This window comes from Crinia signifera, chromosome 19, assembly GCF_055691185.1.
Source record: "Crinia signifera chromosome 19, ASM5569118v1, whole genome shotgun sequence".
Lineage (NCBI taxonomy): Eukaryota > Metazoa > Chordata > Amphibia > Anura > Myobatrachidae > Crinia > Crinia signifera.
In genome coordinates, this window is record NC_139226.1 from 83,887,400 (window position 1) to 83,914,919 (window position 27,520).

The window sequence follows — 27,520 nt, forward strand, 5'->3', positions numbered from 1 at the left end:
TGCACTCATTGCCCGAGAACGGCAACAGCCCTCATTGCCCGTATCCTCAGTGTGACACGTTCTCTCACAGCTGTTATTTGTCAAGTTCCCTACGCAGTCACATTTTCACGGCTTCTCCTTCATCTTCATCTTCACCGCCATTGTGTTCTCTTCTAAACGAGACAACTGTATTGTGGCATCGCCTACCGTGAACGGCTGGCATATTCAAATCCAGATTAAAGAGGTTTTTTTACTGAATGTGACTTTTTTCTCTCTCTGGAGGAACCAGATTTTTTCCCCCCTTTTGTGCCGTGTTCTGAGCACAAAGGGAATGAGAGGAATCTAATGATATGCTAACAGCATACAAAAGCTTTCAATTTCCTCTCATTCTCTTGGTTCAATGGAGCCACCATAGAGCGTGGTGAGACTCCAAGCATTCTGGGAAGGAGCAGCGTAGCTCTGGCTGCATTTGTACAAGGGTCGCCTCTGCAGATTGGATTTTTTAATTATCGGTTTGCCGAGGCCGCAGGGATTATGGAGTCGGCTGTTGGGAGTAGATACACATAAGTAAATGTTTCTACAAAATCTCTTGCCGGTTCAGTGATGAAACAGCCGGAGTGAGAGGGAAATAGGAAGCTTAGTCTTTTCCCCCTAGGATGAAAGGTATATGTACGATAAGGAGAATGTACGTATGTGTAACCCGCAGACAGAGATTAGCCAATCATGTCGCCAGGGGATGCTTCAGTAAAGCACCCCAGCGCATGCCCATCGAAGCCAGGTGTGTGTATTATATATACTGTACACTAGTTAAAAGCCCGTCATAATGACGGCTTCTGCAATGTGGAGCGCCTCTAGTACTTGCGGGGGATATCGATAGAATCGCCAGCCGCCGCCAGCCATCCGTCGGAAGGGGGCACACGCACAAGACTATTGTGCGCCCTGTTCCGATGGAGCTCATCGTCGACTCGCCATTGGTTGCCGCCACCCCACCGCACCCCCCTACTCCTGCCTGTCTCCCTGAAGCGGAGACAGGCATGGTTCCGCCGCCCAGCCGTCAAGTGACTGGGACGCAAGTGCGTGTGAGAGTCCCTTTCAGCCAGCGCTCGCCAGTAGAGACATTCTGGCGGGCGCCGGCATTGAATGAGAGGGGCTCCATCTGTACTTTCACTTTGCGCTGTGACAGTTTTTATCCCACAAACTCTCCACCCCACCCCCAGTCCCTATCTGCTCCTACCGCCAATCTCTGTCTTCAAAGCTCCATCTCTCCATATCCAGCAAGTTTTAAACAGCAAATTTTTGCAGTGTCCCTGCAAAAATTGTCTTCACTTTCTGTTAGTTTACAAAAGAGTAATTTGGTCTGTCAAGTGTCCCCCAAGTGGTCACTGGCGGTACTTCACCTTATAGGAGCTGATGAGTACTTAGCTATATAATATACTAGTAAGCCCTCTCGACTCGAAGCAAATGCTTCGAAAGCTAGATGTAGCATCACTTGCTGTCCACAGATGGCAGTGTTTCGGTGACACACGGAATTAATATATATATATATATATATATAAATATATATATATATATATTCCAAAGTTGATGGGTAATGTGTAAGTCAGGTGAGAGCATTCAGAGACAGGTTAGCGCCCAGAAGCATAGTGCGGATACAGCCAGTGTACAAATAATCAGCAATAGAAGTGTCGTCACACAGTAAGTTTAACTGCTTACCTTAGAATATGTTGCCCCATTCAGGACCTCGCCATTCCTCATCCAGATAATGGTAGCTGCCGGCTTTGCATTGTCTGCGTGACAGGTTAAATTCAGGGGGTCTCCAGCACGGAGGTTTATTATAGGACCACCAATAATTACCGGATCATCAGGTGGAACTGTTGATAGAACAGAAAGAAGACACCGCATGTAATTACTGAACTTCTTCTTGCTCAAGCTCTATCATTAGAAGGTGGAACCACATATCTGTCAGGTAGGAGATCATGAATACAGTATAATACACATACTGTATGAAGTCTTCTCATGCTGTGCACTGATGACCCTACAGTTAGGGAACACTCAGCAACTGAGTCATATAGGAGAACATTCAGTTGTCCAGGTGCCCATACAGGTGAATGTCCAGAGTTTGGGGCGTGGGACCCCCTGGGTTGGTGTGGTCTGGCTGCTTCAGAGCATTATACTTAAAATAATACATTATTAAATCTAAACTGCTTTAAACTGATCTAACACTTTATAATACAATAATTCTTAATATTGTAACATAAATAAGTCTTAATTATGTAACACTGTTAGTACTGAGCTGCTGCATAATGTAAAATCTTTTAATGCTTAAACTGCCACATCTCACTAGTGTAATGCCTCAGGGCGGTTGGGTTGTGCTGGCTCTGGGGGGTACTGTGTTCTAGACTTGAACCAGACGGCGTGCTCTGGCGGGAAACAGGGTGGTACTGAGTTCCGCCACGTGAACAGCAGGTGGGACTAGTTCCACCTTCACCACGACCCTGCACAGTAATTCCAACAGAAATCACCCACCACCCACATCAATAGATGATTTAGACAGCACTAGTGTCACCGATAATCTTCAGCCTCCTCCACCTTCCTCAGGTCTTGGTGCTCCAGGTTCCCCAGCATCATTGTTTTTTTTGTTGTTTTTTTTTTTTTGGGGGGGGGGGGGGGGATAAGTTCCACCAACTCCGAGTCTAGGACAACTCCAAGCCCTGGCCAGCACAGCCAGGTGGGGCAGATGTAAGTTAGATTTGGGTGTTCAAACTGAAATCTAAATTGTAAAAATAAAGCAGTTGGTATTTACCCTGCACAGAAACAAAATAACTCCCCCAAATCTAACTCTCTCTGCACATACTACATCTGCCCCACCTGCAGTATAGCATGGTTTTTTCCATCTGCAAAAATTGTGTGTGCCTGCATTTTCTATTTTTTATATCAGTGTGGCACTACAAGTCTCAACAACTTTGAGTCTAGTCCCAGCGTGTATTATGTGTACGTATGTCCATGAACGCTTGCCACAACAATCTGCAGATCTTCTGGTATAAGGTAACAGAGGTACACAGCTGCCACCTTGTGTTTTAGAAAACTGCTTTACTTACTTTTCTAATTAACAAAGAAACAGCAGTATCAACGGTGGGTTATTTTGCGGAAAGGTATTGTGGAAAAATAGTGCAATTTGTAAATTGGGAGCATTGAGGGTGGGACACAAGGCAAGCGTATATTAAAGTACATCAGTTACAGATCGCCATTCATGGCTCCATATAACAGATATACAGTTCTGTTGCACATTAATGACTGGAATTAATGACAGCAATAGCAGATTCAGAGCTAGGATTTGAAGGATAAAAATGATACAAAGTACGATATTCTTAATGTTTTAAAACTTTCAATTAAAGTGTGATGTTTGCTTGTTCATAAAATGCTTTAACGATCATTTTGTTACGATTATTCCGCTGTGCAACTCGCATTTCATTATTAAATGTGTACATTTATAAAGTAAAGTGGTTACACTTTGCATGGATTGTTGTTAATTTAGAAGTATTTCAATAGAGAACGTATCGCTCTTAAAAAGTCAAACTAATGACGTACTTAAATGTAGTGTTCCTATCGATGTTTACAGCTTTTGTTGTGGCATAATTACATTTTTGATTAAAAGGCTTATACCACCCTCTCATTGCTTCAGGCCTTAATAACCCTCCCAACAGAAGGGGAAATTAACCAGAAAGAGTACAGACCATGTTACATGGAGCAGTGGCTTCTTGTCATTGCTGCCTGCCTGTACACCCAATTATATAATACTAGTAAGCCCGCTCAAATCAAATGCTTCAAAAGCTAGTCTGCTACCTTGTGATTGCCTCTGTGTTTGTGCATGTGTGAGAAAGAGATGTAGTTTCACTTGCTGCCAACAGATGGCAGTATTTTGGAGACACACAATCAGACCCTAGACATATATATATATATACAGAGAGAGAGAGAGAGAGAGAGAGAGATTATTCCTAACACCAGTCATGTGATATACTGAAGGAGGTCACCAGTAGATACTGGCCAGGAGCACCTATAGTCAAAGCAGCCAATGTCAGTGGAGCAATCGATGGCAACTATATCCCCCCCCCCCCCCCAGTGTGCGCCACTGAAAACATCAAATAAAATGTATACATAATGAGCAATAGACATAAATGTATATGAGAGTTACATTTATATATATATATATATATATAAATACGGAGGTCGGTCGGCACTCTGGATGACTGCTGTGAGGGACCGTGTAGCCTTCCCTGTGGAGATTAGGTACTGAAGTGGAGAAAGAATGGGCGGCACTCACGGATTTGAATTCAAAAAAGCAACTTTTAGTGCAGGTGTCACGAAAACCGAAGTTTCGAGGCTTCTTTGCCTCTTTTTCAAGGTGTGAACGTTCACACCTTGAAAAAGAGGCAAAGAAGCCTCGAAACGTCGGTTTTCGTGACACCTGCACTAAAAGTTGCTTTTTTGAATTCAAATCCGTGAGTGCCGCACATTCTTTCTCCACTTCAATATATATATATATATATATATATATATATATATATATATATATATATATATATATATATCTAGATCAGTACAAGGACGGCGCTCACATTTATATGAAAAGCTACTCGGAATGGATTTTTATAAAATGCGTGTAACATACAATAACGGAACGACAACAACAGTATAATGGAATAACATGGTGCAGCCATGTGTGACAACATCCCTTATGCTGGCAGTATACTGTAAACGCATTTTAAACTCTAAGTTAGCAGTTTATAAAGACATTTTTAGATTTGGTTTATCTATCCATCCGGTAGACTCACAGTTTTTGGGTTAAATTGACTAAAGCTTCTAGAAAATGAAAAGAGGTGATGTTGCCCATAGCAGCCAATCAGATTATGACCCTTATTGTGGTTCACTCGCAAAGGCAAATTCCTTCTAAAATGGGCAATACCAGGTGCACTGCAGGTGGGGCAGATGTAACATGTGCAGAGAGAGTTAGATTTGGGTGGGGTTTTACTTCAAAGTGAGATCTATATTGCAGTGTAGAAATAAAGCAGTCAGTATTTTCCCTGCACAGAAACCAAATACAGATGGAGCTGGGGTCTGGTGGTCGGATGCTCGCGTGTCCCCTTCCAAGGGAGCTTCCTGCTGGTCACCGCCACCTCCCCGCACCCCCTCACCCTGCCTGTCTCCCTGAAGCGGAGACGGGCAGGGTTCGCGTACCCTGCCGTCTGGAAACTGGGATGCGCGTGCTTGAGAGACGCTCATGCGTCCCAGTCAGATGAAGCGCCGGCTCGCCAGCAGGGGTATTCTGGCGAGCCCCGGCACTGGCTGAGAGGCACTCCATCTGTAACTTACCCATATCTAATTCTATCTGTACAGGTTACATCTGCCCCACCTGCAGTGCACATGGTTTTGTCCATTTGAGAAGGAATTTGCCTTTGCGAGTGAACCAGAATAAGGGCCTCTGTCTATCATTTCTCTATTGCATTAGAAAATAATACAGAATCTGATTGGTTGCTAAGGGCAATGTCACCTCTTTTCATTTTTGCCATAGTGGCGGATCATCCGCATCATCATCATGGCTTCTCCCTTTTTGTGTTGCGGCAACCTGTAGCATTGCATCATGGGGATGTTCCACATACAGTAGCACAAAGTGCTGCTTCCCCAGGAGGGGGTGATAAATGCTGACTCATCACACACTGTCTATATAACAATGTAGTGCTGGTTACATGTGTGACAGCCGTCCTTAGCGAGATGTCACCATGCAGCACTGTGACATCCCGGGTGCACAGTGACATTAGCAGTACTTATAAATAATATATTATTCCCCAACTCCATTCCTCTGCTCTTATAAATATTAATAATAGAATAGGTCCTGTATCATAGCACATTGTGTACTTTCATTGTAGCAATGTAATAATAAACCATTCAACATAGTACTCTGATACAGCATTGGGTGGCGCAAGTATTATTGCGCTGTAGAGCGTTCTGTGCACTTCATGCTGCGCTATATCGACCTTGCTCAGCAGCAACACTTCCCTAAAGTACTATTGCATTGCAGAGCATTCTCTGCGCTCCATGATCCACTGTGTCGACCTTGCTTGCAGCAACAGCAGAAGCTCCCTATGGGGGTTATTCTAGTTCACTCTTTCTGACAAATTCCTTCTTAGATGGACAAAACCATGTGCACTGCAGGTGGGGCAGATGTAATATGTGCAGAGAGAATTAGATTTGGGTGGGGTTTTACTTCAAAGTGAGATCTATATTGCAGTGTAAAAATAAAGCAGCCAGTATTTACCCTGCACAGAAACAAAATAACTCACCCAAATCTACTTCTCTCTGCACATTTTACATCTGCCCCACCTGCAGTGCACATGGTTTTGTGCATCTAAGAAGGAATTTGTCAGAAAGAGTGAACCAAAATAACCCCCTATATTACTGAAAGCAAAACCAACCCCAAGAAGTTTTTTTAAATACATAAATAATAAACGTATAATTAAAGAAAACATAGACCCATTAACTGATATCAGTGGAAAAAGTGTTACAGAGGATAAGGGAAAAGCAAAACTGTTAAATGAGTTCTCATCAGTATTTACTAAGGGAGAGCAGACTGTGGAACGAACATCTACCACAAATGGGACAAATAAGCCAGATCTCATTGTTGACTTCACGCCCAAGGAAATAATACTGAGGCTCAGCAAAATCAAAACAAATAAATCACCGGGGCCAGGTGGGATTCATCCGAGGGTATTAATGGAATTAAGGGATGAACTAGATACCCCCCTACATTATATCTTTAGAAATTCACTATCGCCAGGTAAAGTACCAAAAGATTGGAGAATAGCAGAGGTAGTGCCAATATTCAAAAAAGGAAAAAAAAGGAGGATCCCGCTAATTACAGACCCGTTAGTTTAACATCAATTGTGGGTAAACTATTTGAAGGATTTTTAAGGGATGGTATCCAGGAATATTTAGAATATCACCGTCTACTCAGTACTAACCAACATGGGTTCGTGAAAAATCGTTCATGCCAAACTAATCTACTAGGGTTCTACAAGGAGGTTAGCAAAAACCTATATAATGGAAACGCTGTAGATGTGATTTTCCTAGATTTTGCTAAGGCCTTTGATACTGTCCCACACAAGAGGTTGATAAATAAAATGGAGGACCTGGGATTAGGGGCAAATATCTGCAGATGGGTAGGGAACTGGCTGTGTAATAGAGAACAAAGAGTGGTTGTGAACAGTGCCGTATCAGATACAATACCAGTACTAAGTGGAGTGCCCCAGGGATCGGTTTTAGGGCCCATTTTATTTAACATTTTTATTAACGATATTGGGATGGGGTTACTCAGCAATGTATCCATCTTTGCGGATGATCCAAAACTAAGCACAGTTATTAAATCATCAGAAGATGTCAGCACGCTTCAAAAGGATAGTTCAAATCTAGAGGAAAGGGGTTAAAAAGTGGAAGATGAGGTTCAATGTAGATAAATGTAAGGTTATGCACCTAGGGAGACACAACCAGTGTGCTAGTTATAACCTTAGCGGAGAGGAATTGGGTAATTCAATACTGGAAAAGGATCTAGGAGTCCAAATAGATAGCAAACTGGGGTGTTGTGCCCAATGTAATGTAGCAGCAAACAAGGCCAACAAAATTTTAGCAGGCATCAAAAGGGGCATGGAAACTAGGGACTCAAAGGTAATTATGCCACTGTATAAAGCATTGGTAAGACCGCACCTCGAATACGGAGTACAATTCTGCGCCCCACACTATAAAAAGGACATAATAGAATTAGAAAAAATCCAAAGACGAACAACAAAGCTTATTAGGGGAATGGAGAATTTAAGCTACGAGGAGAGATTAAGCAATTTGGGACAATTTTAGAAAAGAGACGTTTAAGGGGGACATGCTCAACATGTATAAGGAACTGTCAAACATCCTTTTTTCTACTAGAAAGGAATCTAGGACGCGAGGGCTCGAGTTTAGATTAGAAGAAAAATGATTTTGTTCAGCTAGAAGAAAAAAAATATTTACGGTCAGAGCAGTCAAACTCTGGAACTCTCTTCCTGGAGAGGTGGGGTCAGCTGACTCAATAAATACGTTCAAAATAAGGTTGGACAAACACTTACTGGTTAATAACATCCATGGGTACAAATAAGAAATATAATCTGTCTTTAAAATATCAAATCATACTATACAGCAATGTATAATCTATTATAACAACTTAGGTTGAATTAGATGGACGCAAGTCTTTATTCAGCCTTACCTACTATGTAACTATGTAACTATGGGCCTTATTTTGGTTCATTCTTTCTGACAAAATCCTTCTTAGATGGACAAAACCATGTGCACTGCAGGGGGGGCAGATGTAACATGTGCAGAGAGAATTAGATTTGGGTGAGTAATTTTGTTTCTGTGCAGGGAAAATACTGACTGCTTTATTTTTACACTGCAATATAGATCTCACTTTGAAGTAAAACCCCACCCAAATATAATTCTCTCTGCACATGTTACATCTGCCCCACCTGCAGTGCACATGGTTTTGCCCATCTAAGAAGGATTTTGTCAGAAAGAATGAACCAAAATAAGGCCCTATGTATTGCATTGCAGAGCGTTCTCTGCTCTCTGTGCTCTGCTATATTATCTACCATGCTCCCAGCAAGTTGAAGTTCCTATATTATTGCATTGTGTTCTCTGCGTTCCGTGCTCCGCTATATTGACCGTGTTCGCAGCGACAGTGGAAGCTCCCTATATTATTGCATTGCGTTCTCCGCACTCTGTGCTCCACTATAGTGACTATGTTCTCAGTGACAGAGGATGCTCCCTATATTAATGCATTGCGTTCTCCGCGTTCCGTGCTCAGCTATATTGACCATGATCCCAGCAACAGTGGAAGCTCCCTATATTATTGCATTGCATAGCGTTCTCCGCACTCTGTGCTCCACTATAGTGACTATGTTCTCAGTGACAGAGGATGCTCCCTATATTAATGCATTGCGTTCTCCGCGTTCCGTGCTCAGCTATATTGACCATGATCACAGCAACAGTGGAAGCTCCCTATATTATTGCATTGCGTTCTCCACGCTCCGCCATATTGACCTTGCTCGCAGCGACAGAGGATGCTCCCTACATTGCAATTAATACCTTTCCCTCTCACTAGAAAATGAGTCTTTTATCTCAACAATGTCACAAACAGATGTCTCCCCGCATTCTCTCATTTGGATGTGAATTGATGAATATTGCGCTTACATTATCTTGTTATCTTGGAATGATAAAACAGTATGAGACTGAGGTGCCAAAGCAAAGTGATTTTTTAATCTTTTTTTGTTCATTTTATGCGAGCAGCTATTAACAGTGAGAAATTGTATTCTTTGTAACACTTACAATGATTTGTGATACACAGTGTGTCGCTGTATTTGTCACCTCTATTTACATAATTGCATTTGTCACAAAGGCTGAGAAAAGACACATGTCAGACTCCAAGAGAACAGAATGGGAAAACCCCCAACTCTTAACTCCTCTATAATGTGCCCCCATTGGGGGGAGGAAATGTTCTGTACACTGACTGTCACTGAGCGTGCTCCGATCCCCATACATCGCTAATGGAGACCTTGGTCACCACTGATCCCTACACTAAAATGAAGATCTAAACTCAGAAAGGTCTATTTATTGTTTTCAACATGCGTACACACCATACGATATATCGTTAACAATATATCGTACATATTGGGTCTTACTTAGCCCCGTTCGGAGGGCTGCAAATTCGTAGAACTTACAATTATCAAGCAACTACACATACTCACAATCCACTGTGCACATGGGCGGGCTTCCCGTGCCAACAGACCATGTAAAGGCCATATGCAAGGTGACTGACAGGTGCTGGGCATTTAGGGGTGGAATGCGGGCGTTTTTCATGAGTGCCATTGGAGGGAGGGCCACTGATGCCAGAAGCGGCCTTATTCTCACTCCGGCTTTTGCCACCGCCGAGTCTGTCTAGACTGAATCAGCGGCTTCAAGCTGGGGGAATTTATTTGATGTTGAATATTTCCGAATGGATTTCCCCCTGTGTGCACAGCCATGCACAGGGGTGGGGGAACAGACAGGGGGGGGGGGGGGGGGGGGATTCAGAGTTGATCACTGATGTGAGAATTTGCAGATCGATTGCTTATCGAATGATTGCGCATGACTACGAACTGCCCTCCATTTTCCTGCTCTAAAGACACAACAGAGAAAACCTTTTAGTTTTATGTTTGACCGTGATATCGTCAGAGGAGGATCTAAGTGCTCCTGTTACTGCGGGCCGTGAAAGTGCACTTGTTATGTATGTATACTGCCCTGTCCCTTTCAGGAATAATAGGTTTTACTACACTCACTTACTCGCAAAAATCAAGGTGTCTAATAAAAGCTTATGAGAGTGGACAGATGAGAAGCGCAGTGACAGCAATTGCATACTGAGCGGGCACTGTTGTTCCCATCTGGGGACATTGTGCATGTTGTTGTATTTACAAGATGTGCGTGTTGGTTCTGCTGCATTCCAATCAAATATAAATGCTGTATACTGCAGTGACGTGCGGTGGTGGCTGTGAACGGAGAGGCACTGTTACAGCCACCACCGCACCGCAACCCCCCCCCCCTCCCGGCTGCCGCCGACACCCGCTGCCCCCCTCCTCCAGCAGCAGCCAGCACCCATCCCCCCCCCTACGCATCTGACTGCCAACACCGGCGCACGCTGCAGCCGTCCTCTGCTGCCACCTCCATCCCCGCCCGTTTGACTCCCCCTCGAAAACAAAATGATACTCACTGGGCAGGGGAGAGGGGAGCAGCAGCCACAGAGGCAGGGAGCCGGCACAGGTCACAGCAGGGGAGAAGGGAGCAAACGCGGCACTTTCGGAAGCTTACTGTACATGACAGGGGCTGCTGTGATTGGCCAGCAGCTGGATCTGCCGTCCAATCACAGCAGCCCCTGTCAATTAGGCACTTCTAGAAGTGCCGCTTTTAGTGTTATTTTTAATGGGCTTTTTAGCCTACTGCTTAGCCCTGCCCCAAGCCCCGCCCCCCGCTTCGTCCCCTTGCAGTTCTGTTTGGGAGGCACGCTTATCGATGCCTCCCAAACTACGTTAATTCATTCAAACCAGTAAAATAATATAAAGAAAATACTTATGACACAGAATATGTGTCATAGGTATATTCTTTGTATTATTTTAAAACAAATTGACAGGGGAAGCACTGCCTCCCCTGACTGCACGTCCCTGGTATACTGTGCATTAAACACAATTATCTGTGTATTGTCCCCTCTCAAAAACCAAAAGAGGAAATGTACAGATGTGTCCACATACATCTTGGCTTTTTTTCTCAATTTGTCACAACATGTAAAACACGGCTTAGCTGTTTTTCCAAATGTATCAAGTAGATGGATTCTAAGCAGTAGAATTTGTATAAAGTAATAGATTAGAGAATAAATGTTTTAGAAAATCACAACGCGTGACTTTTGCAGAGTCCAAGTTGTGCCAAATTGTGCCATACATGGCACAATAAAACCAAATATCAATAAAGATAATAACTACATAAAGCTGTGAATCTGCCTGCAAAGCTTAACGCATTTCACAGTCACTAGAGCAGTGATTTTTAACCTTTTTACCGTGCGGCATGCTAAATAAGATTTTAAAATTGCCAAGGCAATGAGATCCCCACAGGGCAAAACACATTGGCCCCCACAGGAAAAAAAAAATCATATTGGCCCCCATATAAAAAAAACAATCACACTGTTCCCCACAGGTAACAAAAATAAAATACATTGGCCCTTTACATGACCAGTAAATAACAGTTGAACTGGTGGTGGCTATAAACTGGTTTGGACATCTCTAGATCTGGGGGCACATTTGAGAACAGCTCAAGGCACACTAGTGTTACACGGCACATTGGTTGAAAAACACTGCATTAGAGGCTCGAACCCAGATGAGCCAAATGCATTGTGCTTAAGTATTAGATCAATAAAGATAATAACTACATAAAGCTGTGAATCCGCCTGCAATGCTTAACGCATTTCACAGTCACTAGAGGCTGGAATCAGCTGAGCGAAATGCGTTGTGCTTAAGTACCGGTATTAGACTTCAGTAACTCTGCCCAGTTTTTGGATCGAAGACATGGAGAGAAAGTAACGATAAACCGACTCTGGTCACTTTACAATCTGTGCTAAAATGCCAGAGTCTGATTGGTTGGTACAGTATGTTATCGCTCTCCAAGACTTGGTAAATCTGCCTCTTGGTTTTATATAGCACATATAGCATATAGTTTTATATAGCACAATGAGCATATGCACTAGAACATGACAGTGAGATGAGACCAGCAGTGTAGTGTTACTAAAAATTGGACTTGTATAGGAATATTTTAGTGAATGGCAAATTCAGAATTGGACTTTCTAAAACCTGTGTTTACAACAGACGCTCGCTGCGGTCACCCTATTTCTTTAGCATCGGGGTGTAGGGTGCTACAAGTAGTGGCATTCTATGCAGAGCCCATACTGGGATTACTATAGAGGGGCATCACTGATGCCGCTACTACTGATGGGTTGACGTGCACCCGCGGTTTACTAGTGGCCCTTACGCCGGAATGGCGTATAAAACCTATGCAACATGATTAATACATTTATTAAAACTACTTTACAAATGACTTTATGGGCATTCCATTGGGATATTGAAAGTGCAAAGCATTTCTGAGAATGCTGTTTTCTGCATGTGCTGGAGTATATATCTCAGAAGTCATAGCATGGACTAATAATGTAAATGTCCCTATATGCAGCACAAAGAGCTTGTAAAAAAAACATCAATAAAATAAGTTGTTCTTTTTAATAATGCATTCTGGATTATACCTTTAAATCTATGGAGTCAGCCAGTTACATTGTTGTTATTAAGGTTATACATAATCCAATATTACTTGGATTCTCTCCCTCGAGTACAATTTGACACACAAAAAAAAAAATCTTGAATTTTGGTGAAATTGCAAAAATTGCTGATTTGCTGTATTTACTACCCAGGGAACCGGTCTGACGGACTCATTATGCCCTGACCCGAATGCTCATCTTTCAGGGTGAGTGCTGCATTTGGGGCAGAGTTCCTTCTATGTGTAGCAGAGAGATGGTAGAGGCTGCTAGCGGATCACACTCCCATTGATAAGGACTGTCCAGTCATGCTGGGATTTCTCATGTCTATTTACCAAGCCAAGGAGCTAGGGCATTCTGCTATTGATAGAAGGCTAGGGCCAGGGGTTGGCTATTGTCATACTTTGTAACACCATCGCCTGATTAGGAACAACAATGACAGCTGTGATCAAAAAAGGGAGAAATGCTTTATTGCAAAACAAAACATGGTTTCCTTTATATATAAATGTATGTGTAATAGATAATCACTATTGGGCATGCAGTCACACTCTGATCTACGCACACATTGCATTTACTCACCGAGGTGAGGTGGGGATGTGCTGCTGTCAGTGAGGTGGGATGTGCTGGTGTCAGTGAGGAGGGGATGTGCTGCTGTCAGTGAGTCAGGAATGTGCTGCTGTCAGTGAGGCAGGAATGTGCTGCTGTCAGTGAGGCAGGAATGTGCTGCTGTCAGTGAGTCAGGAATATGCTGCTGTCAGTGAGGCAGGAATGTGCTGCTATCAGTGAGGCAGGAATGTGCTGCTGTCAGTGAGGTAGGGATGCACTGCTGTCAGTTAGGCATGATGTGCTGCTGTAAGTGAGGCAGGGATGTGCTGCTGTAAGTGAGGCAGGGATGTGCTGCTGTTAGTGAGGCAGTGATGTGCTGCTGTAAGTGAGGCAGGGATGTGCTGCTGTCAGGGAGTCAGAAATGTGCTGCTGTCAGTGTCAGGAATGTGCTGCTCTCAGTAAGTCAGCAATGTGCTGCTGTCAGTGAGGCAAGGCTGTGCTCCAGTTAGTGGGAATGTGCTGCTGTCAGTGAAGAGGGAATGTGCTGCTGTCGGTGAAGAGGGAATGTGCTGCTGTCAGTAAGGTGGGTATGTGTGGTTGTCAGTGAGGAGTAAATGTATTAATCTCAGTGAGGCAGGGGTGTGCTTCTGTCAGAGAGTCAGGAATGTGCTGATGTTAGTGAGGCAGGATGTGCTGCTGTCAGTGAGTGCGTATCTGATGCTGCGGTGCATGGGCTCTGGGGCTAAATGACTGGCAGACAAGCTGTGTGCCAAATATACATGCAACGGGGACACAGATTGGTGCAACAGGAATCCACTATTCCCAGCCTAGAACTTATTTTGGGTGATATCCTGTCTATATTATACTAATATACTGTACATGGATAATTTCTCCAGCCATGAATATGACATACCTAGAACACATGGCAACTGAAGACATCCGTATTATCTTATCTATCCTGCTCCTATAGCAACAGGCCTGGCTTCCAAACCACCTTCTCCTGGGACTGGTGGTAAAATGTGTAATATACCCCATAACTGCAGCAAAGGGTCTTCTTGTCCATAGGTGATATATATGCCACAAAGTATCCAACATACACTCATGGAAATACACAACGAGTGTGATCGGTATTAAATGTACCATTTGTAAAAGGACAAAGCATCAGAGAGTCTAGTAGGCGGTGGAACTGTCCTGTGTAACACAACAGGGTGAACTCTACCCTACAGCACAATATATCTATCACTTTCCGTCGTGTCCTCTCTGGGTAGCGGATGATATAGGAGCACAGCGGGGACACGGCTACTCGCACCAAACTTGGGTATGGAAGTCGGATTGGGAAATACACCACTGGATTCCACATGCAGGGCCCAGATTCCACGTGCGGGGCCCCAGAATCCACGTGCGTGGCCCATATTCCACATGCTGGGCCTGATTCCACATTCAGGGCCCTGGATTACAAGTGCAGGGCCCAAGTCGTTTAAAAAAAAAAGAGAAAAACTCATGTCAAGCTTTTGACTGTCGGCCTTCCCATTGCCGACCTAATGCTTGTGTCAACCTTCCGACCCTGTGGACCTATTTCAGGTTTCGACCTTCAGTATCCTATCTCCTCTTCTCTACCAAGATCTGCAGCAAACATAAGGTCATGAGGCGTGAGGTTGTCTGTGCAGAACATCTGCAGATGGCGGATGCCATGAAAAAGCCGGAGCTGCTACCTGACAAGAGACTCTGTAATACTACAAGTGTTTGCCTTTTGTAACCCTCTCACTGCCGGCCGGCGCAGCTAAATAACCTGCCCCATCAGTCCTGCTGTGTTCTGAGCTGCTACTGGCACCTGACGCTTAAATAAGTAGCACTCACTAATTAAGCACATGGGAAAAGCGATCTCATACAGCTCCACAAAGAAAGAATTAGTACAGTTAAAAAGCAATGTAAACAAATATAGATGTGCGCACTCACACCGCGGGACTCATTTACTGTTAGGAGCTAAAAACATTGAAATATGTGTCCGGACAAGTCCTGCGGAGATGAAAGGGCTTTTTTTGTGGATGTAAGAGAAATTACTTTGCGCTAATGCATGCATTAGACAGGGGCCGACTGACAACTTCCAGCACCGGGAACACATAACCACAGTATAAACAACCCCATTCCAGAAAAAAAAAATTGGGTATGTGTTTTCTTGGTACTCATCCCCCCCTCCCCCCTGTGTTCGCCACTAGGCACTGCATGTTCCATGCCCACAAAAAAACAGCGTGTGCACCCAGAAAAACACTGACGTCAGCACCCGCCCCGTATGCGGCCATTACAAGCCAAATAAAAGTCAGTCTAAATAGTCTAATGATTTTGTGGTCGTATTCTAGCATGCAAATGGATGTGTGAATGTACGCATCCATTTTCATGCTGTCGCGTACATTCGCACCTTGCTGGGCATGCGTTCGGCCGTTGGGCAGAGTTTGTCTGCTCGCTAAGCAGCAAAAGGCCGCTGCTTAGGGAATAAACCTGAATCAGGCTCTTTATGCATCTCTCTGCTACCTGATTACGGGATGAGCAGCAAGCCGTGTCTCCGCCACCAGCACGTGTCACTAAACCATGCCGTGACATACGGCAACATCAGGGGTTGTTATGTGCACAATAATTTGGTCGGAGAGTGAGATCAGCTGGTGGAAAATGGGAAATAGGAAGCGAAATCAATAAATACTGACAGTACATCGCTTCCATGCATAATTCATGTCACTGTATGTAGGTAAAGGCTTATATTCTTAGCTGGTGGAGGGCCCCCGCCATCTGTAATCATAGAGGGGAGGGGGGTGTTTGAGCCACCTCTGTGTGATTAATGCACAGATTAAAAATCTCGGTGGGATTTGAGGGGGTACAGGGGCACACTTATCCTCAGTTCCCACAGGCAGAAATGAATAATGGATTCCAATATATTCTCGTTATAAACTTCTTCTTCTCAGGATAGACTCGGTGTGGAGGCCTCTGGGACCAACGACTGTGGTCATCTCATTCTCCTCCCCACAGGCCATGGTAGAAAGTTATATATATTGCGAATTTGAGATTAAACTCCAGAAGGAGAGGGGGGGGGGAGGGGCAGCGGTATTATTAACTCTATCATTCACTAAGCTCTCTATCTGGCATTCACACCTGCAGTGCTCAGGAAGCTGTTATTGTAAGGATTGTACACAGCAGCCCAATAAACGCCTCTACCCTGCACCTCTCACACCCCCTTCTCTTCGCTACAAGCCAGAATGTATATAGTACAGTACGTTCTGCAATTGCTTCGTGTGTCAGATGAAGATGGGATAAACGTAACTGATGGCTGCTCCAGGGGGAGATTCTCTAAAACTCGCCGCCCAGCTTCACCCCCCTTCGCCGCCCATCGCAATCATAATTATCGCATATGTTCTAACATATGCAATAAATATAGCAAAGGACAGCTCTTGCGCTAAGAGCTGTCCTTTGCGGTGAGAGTCGCCGGGTCCCAGTAGGTCCCGGTGGCTCCTCCCACACCCAGCGCTGCTACTGCGTTGGGCTCTCCTCCTCCCTGCACTGATCCTCTTCCGGGTGCAGGGAGGAGGAGAGCTCTGTGCTGCCCGGACACAGGTAAGGGGGGAGGGGGCGATGCGGGGCGGTGGGGGTCCGTGCGGGGCGGCGGTGGGTTCGCGTTAGAAGCCCATTGGCTTCTATGGGGCATCGCCAGATTTTTCTGCCCCGATGCTTAGAGCATCCTGAAATGCGGTAAAACCCACGATAACGGGGTTTTTTACCTCATTTTTATCTTAGAGAATCTCCCCCCAAGAGAGAACAATACAGTCATTTCTCGCTTAGGTGCCTATTTATCAAGAATCTTTTTCACAAATGATAGAAACAGACATCTCTGCATGATTGTTAGGAATTGTTGCTATGTCTAATAATTTCCTGACAAAGGCAATCCCTATTTTTATCAGTGGGGACTACTGTCTGACCCCCAAGTACCCCTTTTTAGAGTTTGACCCCACTCGATTTACTCCATAAACCGCTGTAAATCTATGATTAGCATATTTGCAGGGGATGGATCTTTTGAACCTTCTCCTGCCTCTGCCCCTGCCTGGCTCTGGAATATAAAACTACTATGCACATATACAGTCTCCTCTAATCAGATCGGGATCTAACTCAAAGGAACAGCAGTTGTTGCTGCTGGTGTCCCTGCTAAGGCCAGTGTAAAAGGCTTCTCGGCAGTCTATGGCCCACCTAAACCCAGGGTTGGCTACCCTCCCAGAGCACATACTTTTTGACCTGTGCGATGGAATGTGCGTGGGAGTGAGCATTGCATCGCACCAGCAAAATGCTCTGTGTATTTACCGTGTATTGCACCTTTACTTTGACTAGAAAATGGCCCTACATTGCTCTGTGTGTAGGAGCCATAGCGATAGCATGCTGGATAAATCACCGGTCAGGGCCAACGTTCTCACCGGAGAACACTGGCCCTGACAGATCGCTCAGCACACAGCACTGTGTGCGCAGCTAGCATCGCTCAGCAAAATCTTCCCGTGTGTAGGCCACATTAGAAGTTCCGTAATAACCACCTGCACTAAGTACAAGAATGTATTCTTCATAGTCATCATTCCTTTTGTTATACGCAGACTCACTTCTGACCCCCCCAGATCAGGATGTCCTAGGCAGCTGCCTAAAGCCCTGGTCCATGTTAGTTACACACAGTTGGGAAAATATCCACTAAGACCATTAGTAATCCTGGCAGTGCCACAAGTATTTAGACAAAACCAATTTATATTGCCCACCGGGCACCGTGCAGGTTAGATGGGTGAGAGCCAGGCATTTATTACTATGACTAGGAGAATTAGGTGATTGGTGGCGAGTGCGCAGTATATCATTTAAAATAACAATGCAAAAAAATAAAATGTAACAAAAACGTCTATGCTGATTAATAGCTGATTGAATGCACCATGAATTGAAGTGCAGCAAGACCAGATACAATGAATATAAAAAAGCTAATTAGCAGAAAGGTACATTATGTGAATCAAGATAATAAGCTATAAGGCACCGCCGTGGGGCCCTCGTCAGGAACCTTACAATTAACAAGGGGAACAATAAGAATAAAACAAGACAGATTATAAAATCATAAAACCAATTTACTGTATATCAGAGTAATATCCCACCACACACACACAAAGACGGTATTTGGTCATAGGTTGACAGTGTGTAGGTCGACACTTGAAAAAACTTTTGGTCGACATGGACAAAAGGTCGATTTTTTTGTGTGTCGACTGCATCAAGCCCGAAGGTATATTGTGTCCATGACAAATATTTCCATATATACACCAAAAACACGAAGACCTCAGGTCCACCTTTTCCTGTGTCCAACTTTTGTCCATGTCGGCCTGAACATTGTCAACCTTTTTCTCGTTGGCATATTGCCTGTTGATCAATAGTGGCTGACCAATTGACTGTCGACTGCGACACTGTCTAACTAATAACCCATACCTCACTTAGGCCCTTATTCTGGTTGGTGCGGTAATGTCCGCGTGCGTTCGTGCCGCCGATGTTTTGTGTCTGCGCATGTGCAGAGGCGTCTCTGCGCATGTGCGAAGGGGACACACGGCCAAATTCCGCATGAAATGTGTACACTACGAACAGGGGGTGGAGAGGGGCGTGAAGGGCTGTTTGGGCTCATTACCATATGTTTACACCCCGCGTTTCATGGGCGTTCCCATGCAAACGCTGGGCGTACGTATGGTAATGCGGCCGTGACGCATGTGTAGGGGGCGGACATATGACATTGCCGGATGTCAGCTGCCCGCCCAGATCCCTGCTTTTGCACGGAGAAATGCCCGTGTGGTCTGAGGTTGCGGGAGCTGGCGGATCACTCGGTCCTGCATTCGATGTTCTGCGACCATCGAATGATGGGGGAGGTTCCAAGAGATGGAGGAGGTGTATCCGTAAGAAATTCACTCGTGCTCCGTGCAGTCAGCGGATTACCGCATTCGGACGGAGTGAGCGATCCGTACGAAAGGCGGGGTTTAGGACGCACGGTCCTGCCCGCATATTCGGCTCCGGCCGCACCGACCAGAATAAGGCCCTTAGACACAAACATACGCACACACACACACACACACACACACACATACATACATATATACATTAATGTGTAAAACCCAAAGTGAGAGATTTTGGGAGAGTTTTCCCATGTTTTTTAAAGCAGCAATCAATTACATGGCAAAATCAACCCGGTTTTGCAGTGTAATTGATTGCTGATTTAAAAAACATGGGAAAACTCTCCCAAAATCTCTCACTTTTTGAAACTCTCACCCTATTACATTTGGCCCAGAGTGTCTCGCTTTCATTGATGAAAACAGGACACTCAGCAATATGGTCACTGAGCGATATATTGCTCAGCGAATGATCGCTCTTTGTGTACAGAGCTTAAGCTGCACCTTCCTATATTCACCCGCCACGAACCGATAATGTAGAAAGGCGAGTGGGGGGGGGGGGGGGGCGGACACAGTCGGCTTGGCATATGCCGGCTGCTAATACGAATTCTGCAAAAATCGTCTAGTCAAGTGTGTAGCCTGACTACATGCTATGTATAGTGCGACACTAATGTGTGGTACAGCTCACAGATAATGTCTACATCGGCAGTCAATAAGTCAACCCCAAAAAGGTTGACATGCACAAGGTCGACACTGGAAAAAGGATGACATACAGTAACCTCAGGAAATGTAGGAGACATGGATGTGTCGGACTTTACATACTATGTTGTCCATCCATGCTCAGTGATTTAGGAGAACAAGCAATTAATGACCAGAGTTCTTTGTAGGGAAACCCAAAAAAACTGAACACAGATGTTGCTGCACTCATGCCTGTTTGGAGCAGCAAACTTGCGAATTGGAGAAGTGCGGTGACGGGACTGCGCCAATCGCAACAATGTCAAATGTGGAGATTGATGAAGCAACGATGACCATGTTGACAATGTTTAATCATCATCGACCATCGATTACTATTACTCATCCGTGGTTGTTCCCCCTTAAGCGTCAAACTGCTTAGCGAGTGGCTGCAAATAACTCACCATTTCCAAAACACCTTGCAGGTCACATGATCCAGGTCACCTGGCAGGTGCAGAGGGAGAGTTCACCAACTGTCCCATTTCCAGAGTACAATGGTGATGCATTGTAAACGGCAGTCAGGCCTTTTGCCACATAAACCGGGAACGAAGCAACCGATTATGCCATCAATTTCATTCTGCACATCTAAGGACCAAGACCTTAACTTGGTTTATGATGTTCCCTGCTCTGACTACGGCTTTCTAGAAATATGCCACTCAAAAATCGTACCTTCGGTATTAATATATAGATGATGATATATGCTGTGTGTGTCTAGACCTGTACTCACACCTCTCTACAGTTTTCGTCCAATACCTGTTTATGCCCAACTCCTTGCCAAGTCTCAATATTAATTCTCCTGTACCTGCATTGTTCAGACATCCATTTCTCATCCCCCTCTGCAGAAACCGCACCACGTTCCCATCCATCACTCCCGTCTGCAAGGCCTGGCTGTCCCGCATTCTCCACCTATTTCCACTTCTTGGTATTTCTTAGGTATTGCCGACATCATTAATCTCTTCTCTTCCCCGCTCCGAGATACACATCCATCTCTCACTCTCCTCCTCAGATCTGCTGATATTGCACAAACTCTTTTGTTATTTTTTTATGATGTATGACTATTTTTCCATCCACCCCTGGGTAAGAGAACACAGCGATCCCTCACGTTGCATCTTTGTCACAGTGAGGTGCAGATATGTCCCCAGCTCTTCCGCCGCATATGATGTAGATGTCTTATACCTGAACGCCTTCTGCCAAGTGATGCGCCAAGATGAAGTGTGACCAGCGGCAGCTGCAATGTTCACTGACTCGTGGTGGCATCTGGTGAACTGGTAGGACAGTTAGCATGCTATCAGATGTGACAGTGGGTCCAAAGCTGGGTGTCGTGGTACTCTGGGCTGTTACATGGCATTTAAAGGGGTGCCACGTGTTGATGGTATCAAATAATTTGTGGTCAGTGTGGTTGGCTTCTACCAGGGCTGGTTTTAATTTTCATAAAATATGTGGCAAGCAGAAGCCCCCACATAACCAACCCCAGTGGCGTAACTAGAAATGTTGAGCTCCCCTCACCAAAAAAAGTTTCTGCCCCCCCGATACATTAATGATATAGATTTTTTAACTTACTTACATGCTCCTTGTCAGAGATTTCTATGCTCCTTGACAAGGGTTTACATGCTTATTACCGGGAAGATACATGCTCGTTGCCAGAGGGTTATATGCTTGTTGCCAAGCGTTTATTATCATAGTTAGGGGATTACATTCTCATTGCCAGGGGTTACTTGCTCATTGCGAGGGGATTATATGCTCATGGATAGGAGTTTCTATGCTTGTTGCCAAAGGGGTTACATGCTTATTGCCAGGAGGTTTCATGCTCATCGCTAGGAGTTTCTATGCTTGTTGCCAGGAGGTTACATGCTCGTTGCCAGGGGATTATATGTTTTTCTGACAGGCATTTGTATTTTTGTTGTCAGGGGGTTACATGATCATTGCCAGGGGGTTATATTATCATGGTCAGGGGGTTACATTCTCATTGCCAAGGGGTTACATTCTCATTGCCAGGGGTTTCTGTGCTCATTGCCATGGATTTCTATGTTCGTTACTAGTAGTTGCATGCTTGTTACCAGGGCTTATTATGCTCACTACCAGGGGTTTCTGTGCTCATTGCCAATGGGTTATATGCTCCTTGCTAAGGGATACTATGCTTGTTGCCAAGGATTTCTATGTTCATTACCAGGTGTTACATGCTTGTTGCCAGGGATTTTTATGGTCATTGACAAAGGTTTACTTGCTCGTTGCCAGGTGGTTGCAGGCTCGCAGTGCACCAGCATTCTCGAATTATGGCATTTCCAAGTATCACTGTATGCACTGAGCTCCCCTGACAGACACTAAGGGGGAATTTACTAAGATGAATTTGTGAAAAAAAATCCTATTTTGTTACGAAAATACGATTTTTGGGGGGGGCGTATTCGTATTTTTGGCATTTACTATGCCAAAATTATGAATTTTCGTATTCGTATTGATGGGACATTCGTATTTGTATTTACAAATACGAATGAATACACCATCGAATGAATACGACAGAAATCACCATTCAAAGGAATGGCGATTCCCGATTTACTAAGCGGCCATATTGAAAATACGGCCGCTAATTGGGGTAAAACACCCGTGAATGGCGTGCCAAATACGACAGGAAAATACACTTTATTCTCCTGTTGTATTTGTAGCCTTCAGTGTAAAAATATAAATACAAATAAAAATAAAAAAAATGGCGTTGGGTCCCCCCCACAGCCATAATCAGCACCAGGCTGAAAGAGCCGGGTTGGTATTAAAAAATCAGGAAACCCGGTAAATAGGGGTTCCCCGATTTTTTAAAACCAGCCCTAGGCCAGCAGGGTAATGTCACAGCCGGGGGACACTTATTATATAAGTTCCTGCAGCCAAAACATTAACCCTACTGACCAGTCAGCCTGGCCAGGGGCCCTGGGGGAGTGCGCCCCCCCCCCCAATAAAGGGGTCCCCCCGTCCAGGACTTACCTGATCGTGGTCACCGGGCTGATTAACTTGTGTAAAAAAAAGAATAAACTATTGTTTAATACTGTGGAACTATGAGTCCCAGCAAGCCTCCCCGCAAGCTGGGACTTGGAGAAACACAAGTCCCAGCATGCAGGGCATTAAAGGGCCTGCTGGTTCTTGTAGTTCCACAGTATTAAAAATAGTAAAATTAACACACTGACACCCAAGAAAAATAAAACTTTAATACATACGGACCAAGACCAAGGGCTACCGACGGGCTCGAAATACGTAAGTATCAGTATGTGTGGGCTTTGGATGTATTAAAGTTTTATTTTTCTTGGGTTTCAGTGTGTTTATTTTACTATTTTTAATACTGTGGAACTACAAGTGCCAGCAGGCCCTTTAATGCCCTGCATGCTGGGACTTGTGGTTCTCCAAGTCCCAGCTTGTGGGGAGGCTTGCTGGGACTCATAGTTCCACAGTATTAAACAATAGTTTATTCTTTTTTTTTACACAAGTTAATCAGCCCGGTGACCACCGCACCAGGGTCACTGGGTACAGCACCAGGCTTCAGCCTGGTCAGGTAAGTCCTGGAGGGGGGGACCCCTGTGACATTACCCTGCTGGCTGGTTTGGCCTGGGGCTGGTTCTTAAAATACAGGGGACCCCTACTCATTTTGTCCCCCATATTTTGGGAACCAGCCCCGCGCCTGCAGCCTGGGGCTGGTTTTAAAAAATCGGGGAACTCCTATTTGCCAGGTTTCCTGATTTTTTAATACCAGCCCCGCCTCTTTCAGCCTAGTGCTGGTTATGGCTGTGGGGGGGGACCCCACGCCGTTTTTTTAAATTAATTAATTAATTTTACCATTTTTTTTTTACACTCTGCAGCCTGCACGGATCTGACTGATCTGTGCAGACTTCCTGTACGAATTTATATTAGCGGCCGTATATACGGCCGCTAATACGAATCATTATGCCATCGGACTGCTTTGTAAATTCCCTTCCAGAACACAACTTTGCATACGACTGAAACAGCCGTATGCAGGCGTATTCATTCGTATTAAGAATACGAAATTTCGTAATCTTAGTAAATTTCCCCCTAAAGGTCTAGTAGGACCTCTACCATCTGTCCAATAAGGCAGCAGACATTTTTGCAGCATCTTTTTAGCAGATTGTTACAGTTGGAATGTATGGAATCTGCCGTACCCCGGCTGTTCCCCCCGCTAGGACTTTTGCATGAAAATACATGTGATCCACATAAAGCCGCGGACCTATGTACTTATCGTGGAATAAAGGTTCATTATTGAGGATTTGGTTTCCATTAAGCACTGGCATCGGAGAAAAAGCACCATCACCGGGATATTAGGATAGCCCCCAGCTAATCCATTAGCCACGGACTGGATATCCCCCATAGGATCCGGGATAAGTTCCCAGGCCCATGTGTGTAATACACCAGCACCAACAGTAACATTTGCTATAATGAACGGTGCAAGTTGAGCTCTGGAAGTTTCAGGAAGAAGTTTCCGACTCTTCCAGGAAGAGCAGACAGTGCCTTCCACTTGCCTCACAGTGCCGGTTATACACATTGCCGTTATCTCAGCTTGAACAAAAACATGATAAACCCTCTTAAAATCAAACGTGTAAGAGAGGAGACTGGAGCGACTCAGCACTGGCAAATTAGCGGCAGAGCTTAGGCTATGATTTCGCACATGGAATTTCATCTTTAATCTCACAGAACATGAAGAGTATTCAGGCTTTTTGCAAACCGTGAAAATTGATCCTTTTTGGCTGAGAGGCAAAAACACTGAGCAGCCGAGGAGGCTATCAGGTGAGCCATAAACAGCAGAGATACAACCTACCAAACATCTTGCATACCTCCAAGCGTACCTACATACGTAAGCCATACATGATTTTGAGTTTTGGGGTAATTTGAGGCCATTTCTGCTTATCTTTTTTTTTTAACACCAAAATTGACAAATAATTATTGTCCCAAATAAGATAGTGGAAAACTTCCAAATGCCTAATAAGTCATTAGGGCTTAGGGGCATGATTCGGGTGCCAGATGACTGATCAGCAGTCAGGATTCCAACTGTTAAAACCATAAAAGATGGGCAGCGGCTATTCTCCCTTGTGGGGGTCCACGACCGCAGCAAGCCCGCAAAGGGCATGGTTGCACCCAACCCGCTGTCTAAGTCCCGGCAGTCGGGATTCCGACGTCGAGCTAATGACTGTCGAAATCCCAACTGTCAGAGAGTGCCCGCCCTGCCGAAAATCCCCCCCCCCCCAGCCGTATCCGCCCGCAACCATGTGAGGCGATGTGTTATGAAAACCCATATCCTCACATGTGCCCATAGCAGGAGAAATCAATTGATGATCGGCGACCATCGAATGATTTCTCCTGGGCTCGCAAATATAAGTTATTTGCGGACTCCAAGATGAAGGCAGGGCGGGTGGCTGACATAATGTGACGTCAGCCAACCCCCCCCCCTGGCGTCATGGCCCCATTTACATGGGAACACCCAGCATCTGCATGGGTACACCCAGCCCCCCCTCCTGTGCGAGCGCCACGTCATCTGTGCAGGTCGGCAAAGGCACCCGCACTGAAGCCCTGCCAATACGCATATTAGAATATCCACAAGCGCAGGGCAGAAACATCGGGGACTGAAGGTACAGACAAAGTGGTAGGGGTTGATCATGTGATCTAGACTAGAACCCACCCAGGTTACCAATTCGCATTCTGCAAAAGCAAATGCATTAGAGTTATCTTACCAGCACTTAGTTCCGTGGCCCAGCGGCCGTCCTGTCTCTGTAGTAAAAATAAACATGCATGCCGATAGATTTTAAGGCCCTCAATAAAAATAATGATGGATAGACTAAAATAGCTGCTGTCTTTACAAACAGCCCGATGCCTTCCCCACTGCTGACTGCAAAGTGCTTGCGATGAACTTGTGCCCTCGCTGGAAATGTCTTCACATCCAGAGGCGATGGAGATGCTTCACCACTGCGCATAAAAATGGCTGCCCGGAAACCACAGGGTCACACAGAGCTGGGCAGAGAAATGATTTATATCTCCGAAGCTCTCGGCACAGAAAAAGACGACAAGGTGTTTGTGTACAGAATGAGATGTGCAGCCAGCTAACCAGATGCAGAATGAAAGGCCCATTAGCCGCCAAGAGAGTCCTTGAGCTATACAGGGCGCCTGGCAAGCAGCTCCGACAGCCACAATCCTCTGTTACCCGTAATAACAGAGTGATGCCCCCCCCCCTCAACTTTCCCTATCACACTGTAATTAGAATTCAATTACCAATGCTGACGCATAAATTACTATCAACACATGTGCCGCTACCTTAATAAAACACTAATGCAATTAATGTTTTCTGTTTGCATTCAGAAGATTTGCAGCTGGCAGGAGGCCGTGTAGGACTGATAGACAGGACTCAGCGCTGGAAGGAGCCACATTCCCCAGGGTGCTTTAGGTAAGTGCACAGTAAGCCCCCCTGGGTGTACCACACACAGTATGCACAGTCAGTGATGGATGGAGACAGCCGCCAATGAGAATGGTGAAAGCCTTTCCTCACAAAGCAGCTTTATTGTATGGGGATGGTGTAGAATGCAAAGAACTTTACTGTTCATTATAGCACCCTGCATCTTTCAAAACCTGTGCAGTTCCTCTTCCCTACCTTGGGTGTCGCTCTCTGCTATGGTGCTCGTAGCACATGTCTGGTCTGCATAGCTGTGCGGTAATATAGACCACACTGTGCTACAAGCACCACAGCAGATAGCAATACCCCAGACAGGGGGCAAGAATGATTACTATAATTTGGTCCTTCTACTTCCAAAAATACATTGGAATCATTGGTAAATAAAAGGTACAGTATATTCCACATGTTATTCATTGACTTCTCAATAGAGGAGCGGTCGCTCACTACAAAACAAAGATGGCGACCTAGCCCGCAATGGCATGAACGGCGTGTCCTGCCCCAACACCTCGCAGCTTCCATACACGCAACCGACTGATTTCTTATAAATTCAGTTTCATTTAATCTCTTCCCCACTGTAAATATATTAAAAAGCCACCACATTGCGACGTGAGAACTCTGGGGAGAGTGATTAGCATCAGGATAACTGTGTTCTGTGTCAGGTACTGCAGAATAAGCCAGGAAATATTCCAATTACTACAGAAGCCCCAATATCCTGAAGAAGCAGCCATCTCGTCACAAATGTACCAGATTCCATGAAAGCAAAGGGGATTATTGATGCTCAGTGTAATTCCACCCAGGCTGCGCTCTCACGCCAGACAGCAGGTAGAAACTGGGTTATTTCTGTACCATATTGATTGGAAAGTGGTGACAAGCCTGTCTCATAGGTTCACGGTTAGAAAACACTGGGGGGGGGTTCTTGCAGCTGCCATTAGCTGAGCTCTCTGTGGAGTAAGATGGATGTCCCCAGTAGTGCCGCGTGATAGAGACGCTGGCGGTATTAGAGAATGCATTCAT

At 45.0% G+C, this 27,520-nt stretch overlaps 1 protein-coding gene across 4 annotated transcripts in view; it reads right to left on the reverse strand.

The window, feature by feature from the left end:
- Positions 1–27,520, reverse strand: part of KIRREL3 (kirre like nephrin family adhesion molecule 3) — a 603,038-nt gene that overhangs the window by 127,018 nt on the left and 448,500 nt on the right. For all 4 annotated transcript variants that reach the window (XM_083162831.1, XM_083162830.1, XM_083162832.1 and 1 more), the window contains one exon: positions 1,693–1,850. In XM_083162831.1, the coding sequence (XP_083018957.1) occupies positions 1,693–1,850 (158 nt within the window). The remainder of the gene's footprint in view (positions 1–1,692; positions 1,851–27,520) is intronic.